The 20,283-nt window shown below is 56.6% G+C and overlaps 1 protein-coding gene across 1 annotated transcript; it reads left to right on the top strand.

Annotated features, from left to right (window-relative positions):
- Nucleotides 1-1,179: 1,179 nt before the first annotated feature.
- Nucleotides 1,180-19,748, top strand: exo1 (exonuclease 1; the record flags this gene model as incomplete). The annotated part of the gene is made up of 14 exons (XM_080493910.1): nucleotides 1,180-1,340; nucleotides 1,416-1,535; nucleotides 4,863-4,986; nucleotides 5,069-5,206; nucleotides 5,830-6,042; nucleotides 6,140-6,327; nucleotides 7,987-8,089; nucleotides 8,164-8,395; nucleotides 10,162-10,348; nucleotides 11,602-12,283; nucleotides 13,171-13,227; nucleotides 15,380-15,573; nucleotides 19,422-19,508; nucleotides 19,628-19,748. The coding sequence occupies 14 exons, from the start codon at nucleotides 1,180-1,182 to the stop codon at nucleotides 19,746-19,748; spliced, it is 2,607 nt and encodes an 868-aa protein (XP_080350036.1).
- Nucleotides 19,749-20,283: the final 535 nt, after the last annotated feature.

Genomic DNA, 20,283 nt, shown 5'->3' with positions numbered 1-20,283 from the left:
ACACATTAAGGGACGCTATGAGAGTCAAAGTACACGTTTCCAGATACATTACCTGGCGTGGGTTTATGGGACTGTAGCAGTATTCACACATGCAGTATATTTAACTGATTTACTGTATATTTTATACACATTACACACTCCAATACCCAGTATTACTGACACAGTACAGACATGTATTCCATTTACCCTCATGAGCAGCAAAATATAAAGAAAGACCAACAAAAGGCCCCGAGTGACGCTGTTCTTCACTTCCTGCAGCTGGTAGTGACGCCTGACGTTCCTCTGGGTTCTCTCACTCTGCAGTTCTCACTCTGCAGTTCTCACTCTACAGTTCTCACTCTACAGTTCTCTCACTTTACAGTTCTCACTCTACAGTTCTCACACTTTACAGTTCTCACTCTACAGTTCTCTCACTCTACAGTTCTCACACTTTACAGTTCTCACACTTTACAGTTCTCTCACTCTACAGTTCTCACACTTTACAGTTCTCACACTTTACAGTTCTCACTCTACAGTTCTCACTCTACAGTTCTCACACTTTACAGTTCTCACACTTTACAGTTCTCACACTTTACAGTTCTCTCACTCTACAGTTCTCACACTTTACAGTTCTCACACTTTACAGTTCTCACTCTACAGTTCTCACTCTTTACAGTTCTCACTCTACAGTTCTCACTCTACAGTTCTCACACTTTACAGTTCTCACTCTACAGTTCTCACTCTACAGTTCTCACACTTTACAGTTCTCACTCTACAGTTCTCTCACTCTACAGTTCTCTCACTCTACAGTTCTCACACTTTACAGTTCTCACTCTACAGTTCTCTCACTCCACAGTTCTCACTCTACAGTTCTTACACTCTACAGTTCTCACACTCTACAGTTCTCTCACTCCACAGTTCTCACACTCTACAGTTCTCTCACTCTACAGTTCTCACTCTACAGTTCGCACACTCTACTAGTAGTAGTAGTATTAGTGAGGCGATGTTGATGTGACGCTTCACCTGCAGGTGGTTTTCAGAGCCTCTTGCTGTTTGTACAGTCCGTTCTGGTTCTCCGTTCTGGTTCCCCGTTCTGGTTCCCCGTTCTGGTTCTCTGTTCTGGTTCTCCGTTCTGGTTCTCCGTTCTGGTTCCCCGTTCTGGTTCTCCGTTCTGGTTCCCCCCTCAGGTTCGGCGTTACAATGGGAATCTCTGGCCTGCTGCAGTTCATCAAAGACGCTGGCGAGCCCGTTCACGTGAAGAAGTACAAGGGCCAGACGGTGGCGGTGGACACGTACTGCTGGCTGCACAAAGGAGCCTTTTCCTGTGCAGAGAAGCTGGCGAAGGGAGAACCCACCGACCAGTAGGCTCCGCCTCCTTCTTACCTGCTCAGGACTCCATGTGCAGGACGCCTCCTGAACCCTACCCCTCCCTACAGGTACGTGTGCTACTGCATGAAGTTTGTGGACATGCTGCTGAGCTTCAGCGTCAAACCCATCCTGGTGTTCGATGGACGCAACCTGCCCTCCAAGAAGGAGGTGGAGAAGACACGGCGAGAGTGAGTGGACCCGAGCTGCTGACACGCCACCCTCCGTCACACTCGTCCTGTCCAGCGTCGCAGGGCGCTGGAGCCCAGGGCAGGTTCACCTGGACACTGCAAACACACACACTCACACACACTCACACACTCTCACACACACACACTCACATACACACTCACATACACACTCACACACACTCACACACTCTCACACACTCACACACTCTCACACACACACACACACTCTCACACACTCACACACTCTCACACACACTCACACACTCTCACACACACACTCACAAACACTCACACACACTCACTCACACACTCACACACACACACACACTCACACACTCTCACACACACACTCACAAACACTCACACACTCACACACACACACACTCACAAACACTCACACACACACACACACACACACACACACACACACACACACACACACACTCACACACACTCTCACACACACACACACACACACACTCACACACACACTCTCACAAACACTCTCACACACACACACACACACACACTCACAAACACTCACACACACTCACACACACACACACACACACACACACACACACACACACACACACACACACACACACACACACTCACACACACTCTCACACACACACTCTCACACACTCTGTTCCGTTAGCCTCCTGCTAGCACACCACTAACTCCTCTCCGTTAGCCTCCTGCTAGCACAATGCTAATTCCGCTCTGTTAGACGCCTGCTAGCACACCGCTAATTCCACTCCATTAGCAGCCTGCTAGCACAATGCTAATTCCGCTCAACACCACCTAAAGTTGTAGCAGAAACCCAAACTGGAGCTTCGTTCTCTTCAGACTGAAGTGTGACATGTTGAGTGTGAGTTGTGTTCAGTGGAAAGGTGTTAAAGGTCCTCCTCAGGGACGAAGGCTGCAGATCTTTGTCCTGCTGGAAGAAACGCCAGGCTGGAGGAGACGTGACTTGAATCTGTAGCAGAGAATCAAACATTCACTGGAGTCAGAACCATGGTGGTTAAAGAGCCCCGGCTCGGCTCGGCTCGGCCCTGCAGGGTCTCTACACCCGTAGAGGGTTGAAGCTGGAGCGTCTCCACAAACAACCGTGCAGTGATTTTCACGCCTGCTCACAAACACACCGACACTCGGATCAGAACATTCCAGCTGCAACAGAGCCGCATTGTTTCTGAGTGACGGAGCGGGAAGGAATGCACCAGCAGGAAACGCAGCACGTCTTCTGAAGTAACAGGCTCGACGTGTCCTGCTGATGTGGTCGTGTCGTCTTGATGTGGTCGTGTCCTGCTGACTTGGTTGTGTTCTCTCGACGTGGTCGTGTCCTTCTGAAGTGGTCGTGTCCTGCTGATGTGGTCGTGTCCTCCTGACGTGGTCGTCTTCTCCCGACGTGGTTGTGTCCTCCCGGCGTGGTCATGTCGTCTTGACGTGGTCGTGTCCTTCTGAAGTGGTCGTGTCCTCCCGACATGGTTGTGTCCTCCCGGCGTGGGCGTGTCGTCTTGACGTGGTCGTGTCCTGCTGACTTGGTTGTGTTCTCTCGACGTGGTCGTGTCCTTCTGAAGTGGTCGTGTCCTGCTGATGTGGTCGTGTCCTCCGGACGTGGTTGTGTTCTCTCGACGTGGTCGTCTCGTCCTGACGTGGTCGTGTCCTGCTGACGTGGTCGTGTTCTCCCAACGTAGTTGTGTCCTGCCGACATGGTCGTGTCCTGCCGACGTGGTCATGTACTCCCGACGTGGTCGTGTCTTGCCGATGTGGTTGTGTTCTCCCGACTTGGTCGTGTCCTGCTGATGTGGTCGTGTCCTTGTGACGTGGTCGTGTCCTGCTGACATGGTCGTGTCGTCCTGACGTGGTTGTGTTCTCCCGACTTGGTCGTGTCCTCGTGACGTGGTCGTGTTCTCCCAACGTAGTTGTGTCCTCCCGACGTGGTCGTGTCTCGCCGATGTGGCCATGTCCTGCTGACGTGGTTGTGTTCTCCCGACTTGGTCGTGTCGTGTCCTTGTGACGTGGTCGTGTCCTGCTGACATGGTCGTGTCGTCCTGACGTGGTCGTGTCGTCCTGACGTGGTTGTGTCGTCCTGACGTGGTTGTGTTCTCCCGACTTGGTCGTGTCCTCGTGACGTGGTCGTGTTCTCCCGACGTGGTCATGTTCTCCCAACTTGGTCCTGTCCTGCTGACGTGGTCGCGTCCTGCTGATGTGGTCGTGTTCTCCAGACGTGGTCGTGTCCTACTGATGTGGTCGTGTTCTCCAGACTTGGTCTTGTTCTCCAGACGTGGTCGTGTCCTCCAAACGTGGTCGCGTCCTGCTCATGTGGTCGTGTTCTCCAGACGTGGTCGTGTCCTCAAAACGTGGTCGCGTCCTGCTCATGTGGTCGTGTTCTCCAGACGTGGTCGTGTCCTCCAGACGTGGTCGTGTCCTCCAGACGTGGTCGTGTCCTCCAGACGTGGTTGTGTTCTCTCGACGTGGTTGTGTTCTCTCGGCGTGGTTGTGTTCTCCAGACGTGGTCATGTCCTGCTGATGTGGTCGTGTCATCCAGACGTGGTCGTGTTCTCCAGACGTGGTCGTGTCCTGCTGACGTGGTCGTGTCATCCTGACGTGGTTGTGTTCTCCCGACTTGGTCGTGTCTTCGTGACTTGGTCGTGTCCTCGTGACATGGTCGTGTTCTCTAGACATGGTCATGTCCTGCTGATGTGGTCGTGTCCTGCTGATGTGGTCGTGTCCTGCTGATGTGGTCGTGTCCTGCCGACGTGGTCGCATTCTCCCGACGTGGTCGTGTCCTCGTGACATGGTCGTGTCCTGCCGACGTGGTCGTGTCCTGCCGATGTGGTCGTGTCCTGCCGATGTGGTCGTGTCCTGCCGACGTGGTCGTGTTCTCCAGACGTGGTCGTGTCCTGCTGATGTGGTCGTGTTCTCCAGACGTGGTCGTGTCCTGCTGATGTGGTCGTGTTCTCCAGACGTGGTCGTGTTCTCGTGACATGGTCTTGTCCTGCTGATGTGGTCGTGTTCTCCAGACGTGGTCGTGTTCTCGTGACATGGTCTTGTCCTGCTGATGTGGTCGTGTTCTCCAGACGTGGTCATGTCCTCCAGACGTGGTCGTGTCCTGCTGATGTGGTTGTGTCCTGCTGATGTGGTTGTGTCCTGCCGACGTGGTCGCGTTCTCCCGACGTGGTCGTGTCCTCGTGACATGGTCGTGTCCTGCTGATGTGGTTGTGTCCTGCCGACGTGGTCGTGTCCTGCTGATGTGGTCGTGTCCTCCAGACGTGGTCGTGTCCTGCTCATGTGTGTTGACTAGTTTGCCTGGTGTCCTAGACGCAGAGAGGCGAACCTCCAGAGAGGACGGCAGCTGCTGCGTGAAGGGAAGCTGTCCGAGGCCCGGGACTGCTTCACCCGCTGTGTGAACATCACGCCTTCCATGGCTCACAGCCTCATCAAGGTGGGCCTCCGTCTCCACACGCCCTGAGGTCTGCAGGGTGTCCCGGGTGTCTCGGGTCTTCACTCCCCGTCTGTCCCCGCAGGTTGCCAGGACCAGGGGGGTGGACTGCCTGGTGGCTCCGTATGAGGCCGACGCCCAGTTAGCCTTCCTCACCAAGTCGGGCCTGGCTCAGGCCGTCATCACTGAGGACTCCGACCTGCTGGCATTCGGCTGCAGAAAGGTACGCACCTGGGGGGGGGCAATACTGGGGGTCAATACCTGGGGGTTACGTCCCTGGGAATGGGGGGCACCGGCGGGGGGGGGGGGGGTGGGCGTCAATACCTGGGGGGTTACATCCCTGGGAATGGGGGGCACCGGGGGGGGGGGGTACCATCCCTGGGAAAGGTACGCACCTGGGGGGGGGGGAGGGGGGGTGTCAATACCTGGGGGGTTCCATCCCTGGGAATGGGGGGCACCGGGGGGGGGGGGTGTCAATACCTGGGGGTTACATCCCTGGGAATGGGGGGCACGGGGGGGGGGGGTCAATACCTGGGGGTTACGTCCCTGGGAATGGGGGGCACCGGGGGGGGGGGGTGTCAATACCTGGGGGTTACATCCCTGGGAATGGGGGGCACGGGGGGGGGGGGTCAATACCTGGGGGTTACGTCCCTGGGAATGGGGGGCACCGGGGGGGGGGGGTTGGTCAATACCTGGGGGTTACATCCCTGGGAATGGGGGTCTCTTCTCTTTCTCTGTTTGTTCCCGTGTATAAAGAGAGGTTCTCTCTTGGTTCCTCTCTGAAGCTCCATCAGAACTCTGAGGTTGGACCGATTGTCTCCGTTTACCTGAGCTCAACTCACGCAGGTGATCCTCAAAATGGACAAGCAGGGCAACGGTCTGGAGATCGACCAGAGTAACCTGGGCCGCTGCCGCTCGCTGGGGAACGTCTTCACCGAGGAGAAGTTCCGCCACATGTGCATCCTGTCGGGCTGCGACTACCTGGCCTCGCTGCACGGCATCGGCCTGGGCAAGGCCTGCAAGCTGCTGCGGCTCGCCAAGGACCCGGACATCCTGAAGGTCTCACCGGCTCCCGGAACCTCAGTGCTGTGGAGGAGCCATCAGAACCACTCCCAGAACCCGAGTTCAGTCTGAAGTCTCTGCTCTCTGCCCTCAGGTGATCAGGAAGATGGGCCAGTACCTGAAGATGGACCTGCTCGTCCCGGACTCCTACCTCCAGGGCTTTGTGCGAGCGAACAACACCTTCCTGTACCAGCTGGTGTTTGACCCGGTCAAGAAGCAGGTGGTCCCCCTCAACCCATACCCGGAACACATGGACCCCTCCACCCTCTCCTACGCAGGACTGTATCCTCCTGGTTCTGATGGTGTCGTATCGCCTGCTGGTTCTGACGGTGTCGTGCCACCTCCTGGTTCTGATGGTGTCAGTTGCCTGCTGGTTCTGACGGCGTCGTACTGCCTGCTGGTTCTGATGGTGTCAGTTGCCTGCTGGTTCTGACGGTGTCGTATCGCCTGCTGGTTCTGACGGTGTCGTACTGCCTGCTGGTTCTGACGGCGTCGTACCGCCTGCTGGTTCTGATGGTGTCAGTTGCCTGCTGGTTCTGACGGTGTCGTACCGCCTGCTGGTTCTGATGGTGTCAGTTGCCTGCTGGTTCTGACGCCGTCGTACCGCCTGCTGGTTCTGACGGTGTCGTACTGCCTGCTGGTTCTGATGGTGTCAGTTGCCTGCTGGTTCTGACGCCGTCGTGCCGCCTGCTGGTTCTGACGCCGTCGTGCCGCCTGCTGGTTCTGACGCCGCCTGCTGGTTCTGACGGTGTCGTACTGCCTGCTGGTTCTGACGGCGTCGTACCGCCTGCTGGTTCTGATGGTGTCAGTTGCCTGCTGGTTCTGACGCCGTCGTGCCGCCTGCTGGTTCTGACGCCGTCGTGCCGCCTGCTGGTTCTGACGCCGTCGTGCCGCCTGCTGGTTCTGACGGCGTCGTACCGCCTGCTGGTTCTGATGGTGTCAGTTGCCTGCTGGTTCTGACGGTGTCGTACCGCCTGCTGGTTCTGACGCCGTCGTACCGCCTGCTGGTTCTGACGCCGTCGTGCCGCCTGCTGGTTCTGACGCCGTCGTGCTGCCTGCTGGTTCTGACGGTGTCGTACTGCCTGCTGGTTCTGACGGCGTCGTACCGCCTGCTGGTTCTGATGGTGTCAGTTGCCTGCTGGTTCTGACGCCGTCGTGCCGCCTGCTGGTTCTGACGTCGTCGTGCCGCCTGCTGGTTCTGACGCCGTCGTGCCGCCTGCTGGTTCTGACGCCGTCGTACCGCCTGCTGGTTCTGACGGCGTCGTACCGCCTGCTGGTTCTGATGGTGTCAGTTGCCTGCTGGTTCTGACGGTGTCGTACCGCCTGCTGGTTCTGATGGTGTCAGTTGCCTGCTGGTTCTGACGCCGTCGTGCCGCCTGCTGGTTCTGACGCCGTCGTACCGCCTGCTGGTTCTGACGCCGTCGTGCCGCCTCCTGGTTCTGATGCCGTCGTGCCGCCTGCTGGTTCTGACGGTGTCAGTTGCCTGCTGTTTCTGACGGCGTTAGCCGCCTGCTGATTCTAGTTCTGACGGTGTCGTACCGCCTGCTGGTTCTGATGGTGTCAGTTGCCTGCTGGTTCTGACGCCGTCGTGCCGCCTGCTGGTTCTGACGCCGTCGTACCGCCTGCTGGTTCTGACGGTGTCGTGCCACCTCCTGGTTCTGATGCCGTCGTACCGCCTGCTGGTTCTGATGCCGTCGTACCGCCTGCTGGTTCTGACTCCATCGTACCACCTGCTGGTTCTGACGTTGTCAGTTGCCTGTTGGTTCTGACGGCGTCGTGCCGCCTGCTGGTTCTGACTCCATCGTACCGCCTGCTGGTTCTGACGCCATCGTACCGCCTGCTGGTTCTGACTCCATCGTACCGCCTGCTGGTTCTGACTCCATCGTACCGCCTTCCGGTGTCCACACCTTGGTGTTTTGTCCTTGACCCGGCTGAACTCAGTCACCTGGGGGACGACACGGGTTTGCAGATGGCTCTGGGGAACCTGGACATCAACACCCTGGAGAAGATCGATGACTTCAGTCCAGACACGCCTGCTGCACCGGTACCGGCTCTGGACCGAAGGTTTGTTCTGATCGGAGCGTTTGGTCTGAGACGTGTCTGTCCATGTCTCTCCAGTGGCGTAAGTCCCGCAGTCACAGCTGGACCGAGTCCTCAGCCTCCACCGGGCGCAGCGTCTGGAGCAGAGGCTTCACCGCCGCCCCCACCGCCACCACCGCCTCCACCGCCTCCACCGCCTCCACCGCCTCACCACACTGGCCTCCGCCCACCAGGGGGCAGCAGAGAGTCGTCAACACGGCCGGCCTGCGGCTGCCCTGCAGAGAGCTGCAGCTGAAGAGGCCCAGAGACGGTGAGACGGCTGAGACTCGGTACTTCTTCATAACGTCCCTTCAGCCAATCAGAGGGGATTTATGATAAGGTTCCTTGTTATTAAATATAAACGGTCACACACTCCTGAAAGACCTGGGAACGTTATGGAAATATACTTTTTGTTTAAAGTTTTGGAAAAGTTCTGGAAGTGCAGGTGGAATAAGAGTGAACTGGGTGGATACTGTTGTTATTATAATGAAGTATAATTACTGCCTGAGACAATATTTCAGTGGCCATGAGAAGCACTTTCCTTTCCGCCTCTGTTGTCATGGCAACTTTAGTCACTGTCCAAAATGGGTCGGATTTTAACTACTGACCACCACCAACCACTCACTCTCTCACTCTCACTCTCACTACATTCACCCTCTGACCACCACCAACCACTCACTCTCTCACTCTCACGACATTCACCTTCTGACCACCACCAACCACTCACTCTCTCACTCTCACTACATTCACCCTCTGACCACCACCAACCACTCACTCTCTCACTCTCACTACATTCACCCTCTGACCACCACCAACCACTCACTCTCTCACTCTCACTACATTCACCTTCTGACCACCACTAACCACTCACTCTCACTACATTCACCTTCTGACCACCACCAACCACTCACTCTCTCACTACATTCACCTTCTGACCACCACCAACCACTCACTCTCTCACTCTCACTACATTCACCTTCTGACCACCACCAACCACTCACTCTCTCACTACATTCACCTTCTGACCACCACCAACCACTCACTCTCTCACTACATTCACCCTCTGACCACCACCAACCACTCACTCTCTCACTACATTCACCCTCTGACCACCACCGACCACTCACTCTCTCACCCTCTGACCACCACCAACCACTCACTCTCTCACTACATTCACCCTCTGACCACCACCAACCACTAACTCTCTCACCCTCTGACCACCACCAACCTCTCACTACATTCACCCTCTGACCACCACCAACCACTAACTCTCTCACTACATTCACCTTCTGACCACCACCAACCACTAACTCTCTCACCCTCTGACCACCACCAACCTCTCACTACATTCACCCTCTGACCACCACCAACCACTCACTCTCTCACTACATTCACCTTCTGACCACCACCAACCACTCACTCTCTCACTCTCACTACATTCACCTTCTGACCACCACCAACCACTCACTCTCTCACTACATTCACCTTCTGACCACCACCAACCACTCACTCTCTCACTACATTCACCCTCTGACCACCACCGACCACTCACTCTCTCACCCTCTGACCACCACCAACCACTCACTCTCTCACTACATTCACCCTCTGACCACCACCAACCACTAACTCTCTCACCCTCTGACCACCACCAACCTCTCACTACATTCACCCTCTGACCACCACCGACCACTCACTCTCTCACCCTCTGACCACCACCAACCACTCACTCTCTCACTACATTCACCCTCTGACCACCACCAACCACTAACTCTCTCACCCTCTGACCACCACCAACCTCTCACTACATTCACCCTCTGACCACCACCAACCACTCACTACATTCACCCTCTGACCACCACCAACCACTCACTCTCACTACATTCACCCTCTGACCACCACCAACCACTCACTCTCACTACATTCACTCTCTGACCACCACCAACCACTCACTCTCTCACTTCCTGTCTCAGCTCGGGTCCGTAGACTCTGGACTTGTTCTTCCCGTGTATAAGAGGGTTCTGGTCCATGTCTCTGCAGACTCCAGCGTTTCAGACCAGGACGTGCTGCAGCTGTACTCCTCCTCCACTGACAAGCGATCCAGATCAGACCAGGACCAGGACCCGTCCTCCTGCAGCCGCCAGCCGCGCCCGCGCAACCGCTTCGCCACCTTGTTACAGAGGAGGAACCAGGAGGCCCCGGACGGCCACCAGGCCACACGCAGCAGGTGACCGTAGACACACCCTCCACCGCAGTAGGTCAGTCTGCTCCACCGCAGTAGGTCAGTCTGCTCCACCGCAGTAGGTCAGTCTGGTCCACCGCAGTAGGTCAGTCTGCTCCACCGCAGTAGGTCAGTCTGCTCCACCGCAGTAGGTCAGTCTGATCCACCGCAGCAGTAGGTCAGTCTGGTCCACCGCAGTAGGTCAGTCTGCTCCACCGCAGTAGGTCAGTCTGCTCCACCGCAGTAGGTCAGTCTGATCCACCGCAGCAGTAGGTCAGTCTGGTCCACCGCAGTAGGTCAGTCTGCTCCACCGCAGTAGGTCAGTCTGCTCCACCGCAGTAGGTCAGTCTGATCCACCGCAGCAGTAGGTCAGTCTGGTCCACCGCAGGAGGTCAGTCTGATCCACCGCAGTAGGTCAGTCTGATCCACCGCAGTAGGTCAGTCCCTCCACCGCAGTAGGTCAGTCCCTCCACCGCAGTAGGTCAGTCTGATCCACCGCAGGAGGTCAGTCTGCTCCACCGCAGCAGTAGGTCAGTCTGCTCCACCGCAGCAGTAGGTCAGTCCCTCCACCGCAGTAGGTCAGTCTGATCCACCGCAGTAGGTCAGTCTGCTCCACCGCAGCAGTAGGTCAGTCTGCTCCACCGCAGTAGGTCAGTCTGCTCCACCGCAGTAGGTCAGTCCCTCCACCGCAGTAGGTCAGTCTCATCCACCGCAGTAGGTCAGTCTGCTCCACCGCAGTAGATCAGTCTGCTCCACCGCAGTAGGTCAGTCTGATCCACCGCAGTAGGTCAGTCCCTCCACCGCAGTAGGTCAGTCCCTCCACCGCAGTAGGTCAGTCTGCTCCACCGCAGTAGGTCAGTCTGCTCCACCGCAGCAGTAGGTCAGTCCCTCCACCGCAGTAGGTCAGTCTGCTCCACCGCAGCAGTAGGTCAGTCTGCTCCACCGCAGTAGGTTAGTCCCTCCACCGCAGTAGGTCAGTCTGCTCCACCGCAGTAGGTCAGTCCCTCCACCGCAGTAAGTCAGTCTGCTCCACCGCAGTAGGTCAACACCTGGCTAACATCTGGATGATGGATCCAGAACATGTGATCACTGGAAGCCCTCAGGAATTAGACGGACTTGAGATTTTTATTGAGTTCCTCTTCCTGACATCAGCTTGTCGATGATCTGACTGGAGGATGAAACCGTCCTTCCAGGTGGAGGAATGACCTGTCTAACCTCCTCCTCTTCCTCCTCTTCCTCTTCCTCCTCCTCCACTGCAGGTTCTTCAGCAGCTCCAGTTCCCCCCCTGCAGCACAGGTCAGTGAGGAGAAGTCCTCCTCCAGCGATGGTCCTGACGCTCCCTCTGTGGAAACCCCAAGCCCCCCAGTGTCGCCCTGCTCCTCCCTCCCTGCCCCTGGCTCCTCCCCCCTTGGTTCCTCCCTCCCTGGTCCTGGTCCTGGCTCGTCCCCCCTTGGTTCCTCCCTCCCTGGTCCTGGTCCTGGCTCGTCCCCCCTCGGTTCCTCCCTCCCTGCCGCTGGCTCCTCCCTCCGTGATCCTGGCCCTGGCTCCTCCCCCCTTGGTTCCTCCCTCCCTGGTCCTGGTCCTGGTCCTGGTCCTGGTCCTGGCGCTGGCTCCTCCAGCCGGGGGCTCAGACTCTTCCACTGGTCGTCCTCTCCCCCCCCCGGCTGCAGCCTCGCTGCTCTGAAGCAGTTCCAGTACAACAAGGACAGTTTTTCTTCTCTAAAGCCCCCCCAACCCTCTGGAGACCCGTCCTCCCTCGACAGAAGGCCGGAGGACACAGACGACCGGCCGGAGGACACAGACGACCGGCCGGAGGACACAGACGACCGGCCGGAGTCTCCCTCGTCTCAGGACAGTGCGTACTTCTCTCAGTCGCAGCCTCACCCCCCCTCCTTCCACAAAGAGGAGCCCCCCCCCCACAGAGGCTCCCATCAGGAGGACGTACGTTAAAACACACCTCTCAGCCTCCTGTCGTCTCCTGTCTCCTCCTGCCTTCTGTCTTCTCCTGCCTTCTGTCTCCTCATGTCTTCTCCTGCCTTCTGTCTTCTCCTGTCTTCTCTTGCCTTCTGTCTCTTCCTGCCTCCTGTCTTCTCTTGCCTTCTGTCTTCTCCTGCCTCCTGTCTTCTCTTGCCTTCTGTCTTCTCCTGTCTTCTCTTGCCTTCTGTCTCCTCCTGTCTTCTCTTGCCTTCCGTCTCCTCCTGCCTCCTGTCTCCTCTTGCCTTCTGTCTCCTCCTGTCTCCTCCTGCCTTCTGTCTCCTTCTGTCTTCTCTTGACTTCTGTCTCCTCCTGCCTTCTGTCTTCTCTTGCCTTCTGTCTCCTCCTGCTTTCTGTCTCCTTCCGTCTCCTCCTGTCTTCTGTCTCCTCCTGCCTCCTGTCTTCTCTTGCCTTCTGTCTCCTCCTGCCTCCTGTCTTCTCTTGCCTTCTGTCTTCTCCTGTCTTCTCTTGCCTTCTGTCTCCTCCTGTCTTCTCTTGCCTTCCGTCTCCTCCTGCCTCCTGTCTCCTCTTGCCTTCTGTCTCCTCCTGCCTTCTGTCTCCTCCTGCCTTCTGTCTCCTTCTGTCTTCTCTTGCCTTCTGTCTTCTCCTGCCTTCTGTCTTCTCTTGCCTTCTGTCTCCTCCTGCTTTCTGTCTCCTTCCGTCTCCTCCTGCCTTCTGTCTCCTCCTGCCTCCTGTCTCCTCCTGCCTCCTGTCTTCTCTTGCCTTCTGTCTCCTCCTGCCTTCTGTCTCATGTCTTCTGTCTCCTCCTGCCTTCTGTCTTCTCCTGCCTTCTGTCTTCTCTTGCCTTCTGTCTCCTCCTGCGTTCCGTCTCATGTCTTCTTTCTCCTCCTCAGCAGATGAATCCAGAACTCAGTCCCTCAGAAGACAAAGCAGACTCACGGGGATCAGAGGTGAGTGTGAGTCTCAGTCCAGCTCTTGGATCAAACCTGCTTCTAGTTGGACCCTTCAGGGAGGACTGGTTTTCATGCTAAGCTAATTGCTATCTTCTCTAAACTGAGCAGAGGAAGTAATCCAGTTATTCTGAATAATCTGAAAAGTCCAGCATGGCCTCTATAGTCTATAACCACGACCCAATAGCTGCCTTCTATTTGTCCGTTGATCTGTTTTTCTTTGCTCTAAATCATTAGTGAGACATTCTCTGGTTGTCTGTCTCCCTCAGTGTGTTAATGCTGCTTCACAAACAAGTCTGCAGGTTCCTTTCAAAAAGTACCAAAACCTGTCATAGTGTTTTCTCTGTAATGTGTAGAGTAACAGTACCTCTGAGTGTGTGGACAGACCTGGGAGTGTGTGGACGGACCTGGGAGTGTGTGGACGGACCTGGGAGTGTGTGGACGGACCTGGGAGTGTGTGGACGACCCTGGGAGTGTGTAGACGGACCTGGGAGTGTGTGGACAACCCTGAGAGTGTGTAGACGGACCCTGGGAGTGTGTGGACAACCCTGAGAGTGTGTAGACGGACCCTGGGAGTGTGTAGACGGACCCTGGGAGTGTGTGGACAACCCTGAGAGTGTGTAGATGGACCCTGAGAGTGTGTAGACGGACCCTGGGAGTGTGTGGACGACCCTGGGAGTGTGTAGACGGACTCTGGGAGTGTGGGGACAACCCTGGGAGTGTGTGGACGGACCCTGGGAGTGTGTGGACGGACTCTGGGAGTGTGGGGACAACCCTGGGAGTGTGTGGACGGACCCTGGGAGTGTGTAGACGGACTCTGGGAGTGTGTGGACAACCCTGGGAGTGTGTGGACAACCCTGAGAGTGTGTAGACGGACCCTGGGAGTGTGTGGACGACCCTGGGAGTGTGTAGACGGACCTGGGAGTGTGTGGACGACCCTGGGAGTGTGTAGACGGACCCTGGGAGTGTGTGGACGGACCCTGGGAGTGTGTGGACGGACTCTGGGAGTGTGTGGACAACCCTGGGAGTGTGTGGACAACCCTGAGAGTGTGTAGACGGACCCTGGGAGTGTGTGGACGACCCTGGGAGTGTGTAGACGGACCTGGGAGTGTGTGGACGACCCTGGGAGTGTGTGGACGGACCTGGGAGTGTGTGGAGGGACCTGGGAGTGTGTGGACGGACCCTGGGAGTGTGTGGACGGACCCTGGGAGTGTGTGGACGGACCCTGGGAGTGTGTGGACAGACCCTGGGAGTGTGTGGACGACCCTGGGAGTGTGTAGACGGACCCTGGGAGTGTGTGGACAACCCTGGGAGTGTGTGGACGGACCCTGGGAGTGTGTGGACGGACTCTGGGAGTGTGTGGACAACCCTGGGAGTGTGTGGACGGACCCTGGGAGTGTGTGGACGGACTCTGGGAGTGTGGGGACAACCCTGGGAGTGTGTGGACGGACCCTGGGAGTGTGTAGACGTGTCCACAGTCTTTTCCACATGTTGCATGTCATGTTAAAGCCACAAACCCTGAACCAATTTCATTAGCATAGCTGCTAACACCGCCGTCAAACACCATCAGCGCCGTCAAACACCATCACCGCCTTCAAACACCATCACCGCCATCAAACACCACCATCATCACCACCGCCATCAAACACCATCACCGCCATCAAACACCACCATCATCACCACTGCCATCAAACACCATCACCGCCGTCAAACACCATCACCGCCGTCAAACACCATCACCGCCATCAAACACCACCATCATCACCACCGCCATCAAACACCATCACCGCCATCAAACACCACCATCATCACCACCGCCATCAAACACCATCACCGCCGTCAAACACCATCACCGCCGTCAAACACCATCACCGCCATCAAACACCATCACCGCCATCAAACACCATCACCGCCGTCAAACACCATCACCGCCGTCAAACACCATCACCGCCATCAAACACCATCTCCGCCGTCAAACACCATCACCGCCGTCAAACACCATCACCGCCCTCAAACACCACCATCATCACCACCGCCGTCAAACACCATCACCGCCGTCAAACACCATCACCGCCGTCAAACACCACCACCATCACCAGTGAGCTCTGGTGACCCTTCACAGATCAGTGGCTCCTCTTCAATGTTTCCGCAGGTTCCAGGTCTCTCAAAGCCAAAGTCCAACTGGGGGGGTCCAGCAGAGCGGGGGCAGAAGCTGGGGCAGAAGCTGGGGCAGAAGCTGGGTCCAGCCCGGGTCAGCGGACTGAGGAAGAGACCGTCCAATAACGAGAACAGCCCCGGGGTCCAGGCCACCATCAGCAGCCTGTGGAAGAACTTCAGCTTCAAAAAGTACGAGGAACATTTCTGAACGGTTCTAACCGACGGTGCCAGGTCCCCGCAGGGTTCCTGCTCACAAGGGGAAGGTGTGGAGGAATGTTTGTTGTTCTTCCTGGTCACTGTGAGACGTCAGCCCGACTGGGCCGGAACCATGTTCCTCACCTCGTGAGAAGATCCGAGAGCCTGTGGCCGTACTTCGTCTGGAACTTGGTCCGATGTTTTGTTCTGGTTTGTTTCAGAGACGCCCAGCAGATGAGTCCCTGTAAGACAGGAGAGACCTTGTCTCCGGTCAGCTGACCGGCGCCGCCATGAAGTCCAGACGGGGCAGTGGGCGCTCCACGCAGCCTGTTTTAAACATACCGTGTATGTTAACAAGTTTCTATAGGTACATTTCTAAATAAAGCAACTCTTGTGATCCGAGTACTTCCTGTGAGTACTTCCTGTGAGCACTTCCTGTGAGTACTTCCTGTGAGCACTTCCTGTGAGTACTTCCTGTGAGCACTTCCTGTGAGCACTTCCTGTGAGTACTTCCTGTGAGCACTTCCTGTGAGTACTTCCTGTGAGTACTTCCTGTGAGCACTTCCTGTGAGTACTTCCTGTGAGCACTTCCTGTGAGTACTTCCTGTGAGCACTGCCTGTGAGCACTGCCTGTGAGTACTTCCTGTGAGCACTTCCTGTGAGCGCTTCCTGTGAGCGCTTCCTGTGAGCGCTTCCTGTGAGCGCTTCCTGTGAGTACTTCCTGTGAGTACTTCCTGTGAGCGCTTCCTGTGAGCGCTTCCTGTGAGCGCTTCCTGTGAGTACTTCCTGTGAGCGCTTCCTGTGAGTACTTCCTGTGGGTGCTTCCTGTGAGTACTTCCTGTGAGCGCTTCCTGTGAGTACTTCCTGTGAGCGCTTCCTGTGAATACTTCCTGTGAGTACTTCCTGTGAGTACTTCCTGTGGGTGCTTCCTGTGAGTACTTCCTGTGAGCGCTTCCTGTGAGTACTTCCTGTGGGTACTTCCTGTGAGTACTTCCTGTGAGTACTTCCTGTGAGCGCTTCCTGTGAGTGCTTCCTGTGAATACTTCCTGTGAGTACTTCCTGTGAGTTCTTCCTGTGAGCGCTTCCTGTGAGTACTTCCTGTGAGTACTTCCTGTGAGTGCTTCCTGTGAGTACTTCCTGTGAGTACTTCCTGTGAATACTTCCTGTGAGTACTTCCTGTGAGTTCTTCCTGTGAGCACTTCCTGTGAGTACTTCCTGTGAGCGCTTCCTGTGAGTACTTCCTGTGGGTACTTCCTGTGAGCGCTTCCTGTGAGTACTTCCTGTGGGTACTTCCTGTGAGTACTTCCACTGCAGCTTCGGTTGCATCACATCCTCCACCCTTGAGCGTTGGTTTGCTTGTACGGTCGCTGTGAGTGCGTGAGTGTACACCTGGGCTGTCAAACCTGTGGCCCCCTCTGGTAGGGTCTCATACACCTGGTAAGGTCTCATACTCCTGGTAGGGTCTCATACACCTGGTAGGGTCTCATACTCCTGGTAAGGTCTCATACTCCTGGTAGGGTCTCATACTCCTGGTAGGGTCTCATACACCTGGTAGGGTCTCATACACCTGGTAAGGTCTCATACTCCTGGTAGGGTCTCATACTCCTGGTAGGGTCTCATACACCTGGTAAGGTCTCATACTCTTGGTAGGGTCTCATACACCTGGTAGGGTCTCATACACCTGGTAGGGTCTCATACTCCTGGTAAGGTCTCATACTCTTGGTAGGGTCTCATACACCTGGTAAGGTCTCATACACCTGGTAGGGTCTCATACACCTGGTAGGGTCTCATACACCTGGTAAGGTCTCATACTCCTGGTAGGGTCTCATACTCCTGGTAGGGTCTCATACACCTGGTAAGGTCTCATACTCTTGGTAGGGTCTCATACACCTGGTAAGGTCTCATACTCCTGGTAGGGTCTCATACACCTGGTAGGGTCTCATACTCCTGGTAAGGTCTCATACTCTTGGTAGGGTCTCATACACCTGGTAAGGTCTCATACTCCTGGTAGGGTCTCATACACCTGGTAGGGTCTCATACTCCTGGTAAGGTCTCATACACCTGGTAGGGTCTCATACTCCTGGTAAGGTCTCATACACCTGGTAGAGTCTCATACTCCTGGTAAGGTCTCATACTCTTGGTAGGGTCTCGTACACCTGGTAGGGTCTCATACACCTGGTAGGGTCACATACACCTGGTAGGGTCACATGGTCCTGGTAGGGTCTCATGCACCTGGTAGGGTCTCATACACCTGGTAAGTTCTCATACTCTTGGTAGGGTCTCGTACACCTGGTAGGGTCTCGTACACCTGGTAGGGTCTCATACACCTGGTAGGGTCTTGTGCACCTGGTAGGGTCTCGTGCACCTGGCAGGGTCTCATACACCTGGTAAGGTCTCATACTCTTGGTAGGGTCTTGTACACCTGGTAGGGTCTCGTGCTCCTGGTTAGGTCTCATACACCTGGTAGGGTCTCATGCACCTGGTAGGGTCTCGTACACCTGGTAAGGTCTCATACTCTTGGTAGGGTCTCGTACACCTGGTAGGGTCTCATGCACCTGATAGGGTCTCATGCACCTGGTAGGGTCTCATACACCTGGTAGGGTCTCATACTCTTGGTAGGGTCTCGTACACCTGGTAGGGTCTCATACTCTTGGTAGGGTCTCGTACACCTGGTAGGGTCTCATACTCCTGGTAGGGTCTCATACACCTGGTAGGGTCACATACACCTGGTAGGGTCTCATGCACCTGGTAGGGTCTCATACACCTGGTAAGTTCTCATACTCTTGGTAGGGTCTCGTACACCTGGTAGGGTCTCGTGCACCTGGTAGGGTCTCGTGCACCTGGCATGGTCTCATACACCTGGTAAGGTCTCATACTCTTGGTAGGGTCTTGTACACCTGGTAGGGTCTCGTGCTCCTGGTTAGGTCTCATACACCTGGTAGGGTCTCATACACCTGGTAGGGTCTCATACACCTGGTAAGGTCTCATACTCTTGGTAGGGTCTCGTACACCTGGTAAGGTCTCATACTCTTGGTAGGGTCTCATGCTCCTGGTAGGGTCTCATACACCTGGTAGGGTCTCATGCTCCTGGTAGGGTCTCATGCTCCTGGTAGGGTCACCCAGGACGGACAGGTCAGAGGAGGCCCAGGTAAACACGTCCATACCTCATGACGATGAAGGACCAAGCGGCGCTGGAAGGCTGTGGACCACCACCCGCCAATTCAACCTGGTGGAGCGGTCGCTGCTCCGGCAGAGCTAGACAGTGGAGAAACTGTCCTTGGGATGTGGACTGTCACCTCACCGGGGGAAGGAGGTGGAGCTCCTGATGGACGGAGGTTGAAAGGTACCGGCTACATCCAGTCGGGCTCACGTCCACTCGGTACTGGTTCTGGAACCTGACATGTTCCTTTAGTACTCTGGAAAACTTGTTTGTGCTTCTGGAGCAAACATGAGGGACGGAGGAGTGGTGGAGGAGTGATGGAGGAGCAATGGAGGAGTGATGGAGGAGTGATGGAGGAGCAATGGAGGAGCGATGGAGGAGCGATGGAGGAGCGATGGAGGAGCGATGGAGGAGTGGTGGAGGAGCGATGGAGGAGCGATGGAGGAGTGGTGGAGGAGCGATGGAGGAGCGATGGAGGAGCGATGGAGGAGTGATGGAGGAGTGATGGAGGAGTGGTGGAGGAGCGATGGAGGAGTGGTGGTGGTTCACAGACCGTTGTGGTGAAGAGGAGCTGAGCTGTTTTCTGAACGGTCTACCCTCCAGTACTGCTGATAGGGCTCTTCCTGTTCCTCCTCTGGCTCCCCTCTGGCCCCCCTCTGACCCTCCTCTGGCCCCCCTCTAGCTCCCCTCTGGCCACGCTCTGGCCCTCCTCTAGCTCCCCTCTGGCCACGCTCTGGTCCTCCTCTGGCCCTCCTCTGGCCACGCTCTGGTCCTCCTCTGGCCCTCTAGCTCCCCTCTGGCCACGCTCTGGTCCTCCTCTGGCCCTCCTCTGGCCCTCCTCTGGCTCCCCTCTGGCCCCCCTCTGACCCTCCTCTGGCCCCCCTCTAGCTCCCCTCTGGCCATTCTCTGGTCCTCCTCTGGCCCACCTCTGACCCTCCTCTGGCCCCCCTCTAGCTCCCCTCTGGCCACGCTCTGGTCCTCCTCTGACCCTCCTCTGGCCCCCCTCTGACCCTCCTCTAGCTCCCCTCTGGTCTTCCTCTGGCTCCCCTCTGGCCCCCCTCTGGCCCTCCTCTAGCTCCCCTCTGGTCCTCCTCTAGCTCCCCTCTGGCCCCACTCTGGCCCTCCTCTAGCTCCCCTCTGGCCCCCCTCTGGCCCTCCTCTAGCTCCCCTCTAGCCCTCCTCTGGCCCTCCTCTAGCTCCCCTCTAGCCCTCCTCTAGCTCCCCTCTGGTCCTCCTCTAGCTCCCCTCTGGCCCTCCTCTAGCTCCCCTCTAGCCCTCCTCTAGCTCCCCTCTGGTCCTCCTCTAGCTCTCCTCTAGCCCTCCTCTGGCCCTCCTCTAGCTCCCCTCTGGTCCTCCTCTGGCTCCCCTCTGGTCCTCCTCTAGCTCCCCTCTGGCCCTCCTCTAGCTCCCCTCTGGCCCTCCTCTGGCCCTCCTCTAGCTCCCCTCTAGCCCTCCTCTGGCTCCCCTCTGGCCCTCCTCTAGCTCCCCTCTGGTCCTCCTCTAGCTCCCCTCTAGCCCTCCTCTAGCTCCCCTCTAGCCCTCCT

Source organism: Lipophrys pholis (assembly GCF_963383615.2).
Source record: "Lipophrys pholis genome assembly, contig: SCAFFOLD_28, whole genome shotgun sequence".
In the NCBI taxonomy this organism is placed as follows: Eukaryota; Metazoa; Chordata; class Actinopteri; order Blenniiformes; family Blenniidae; genus Lipophrys; species Lipophrys pholis.
This window is presented reverse-complemented; position numbering and strand designations above follow the sequence as displayed.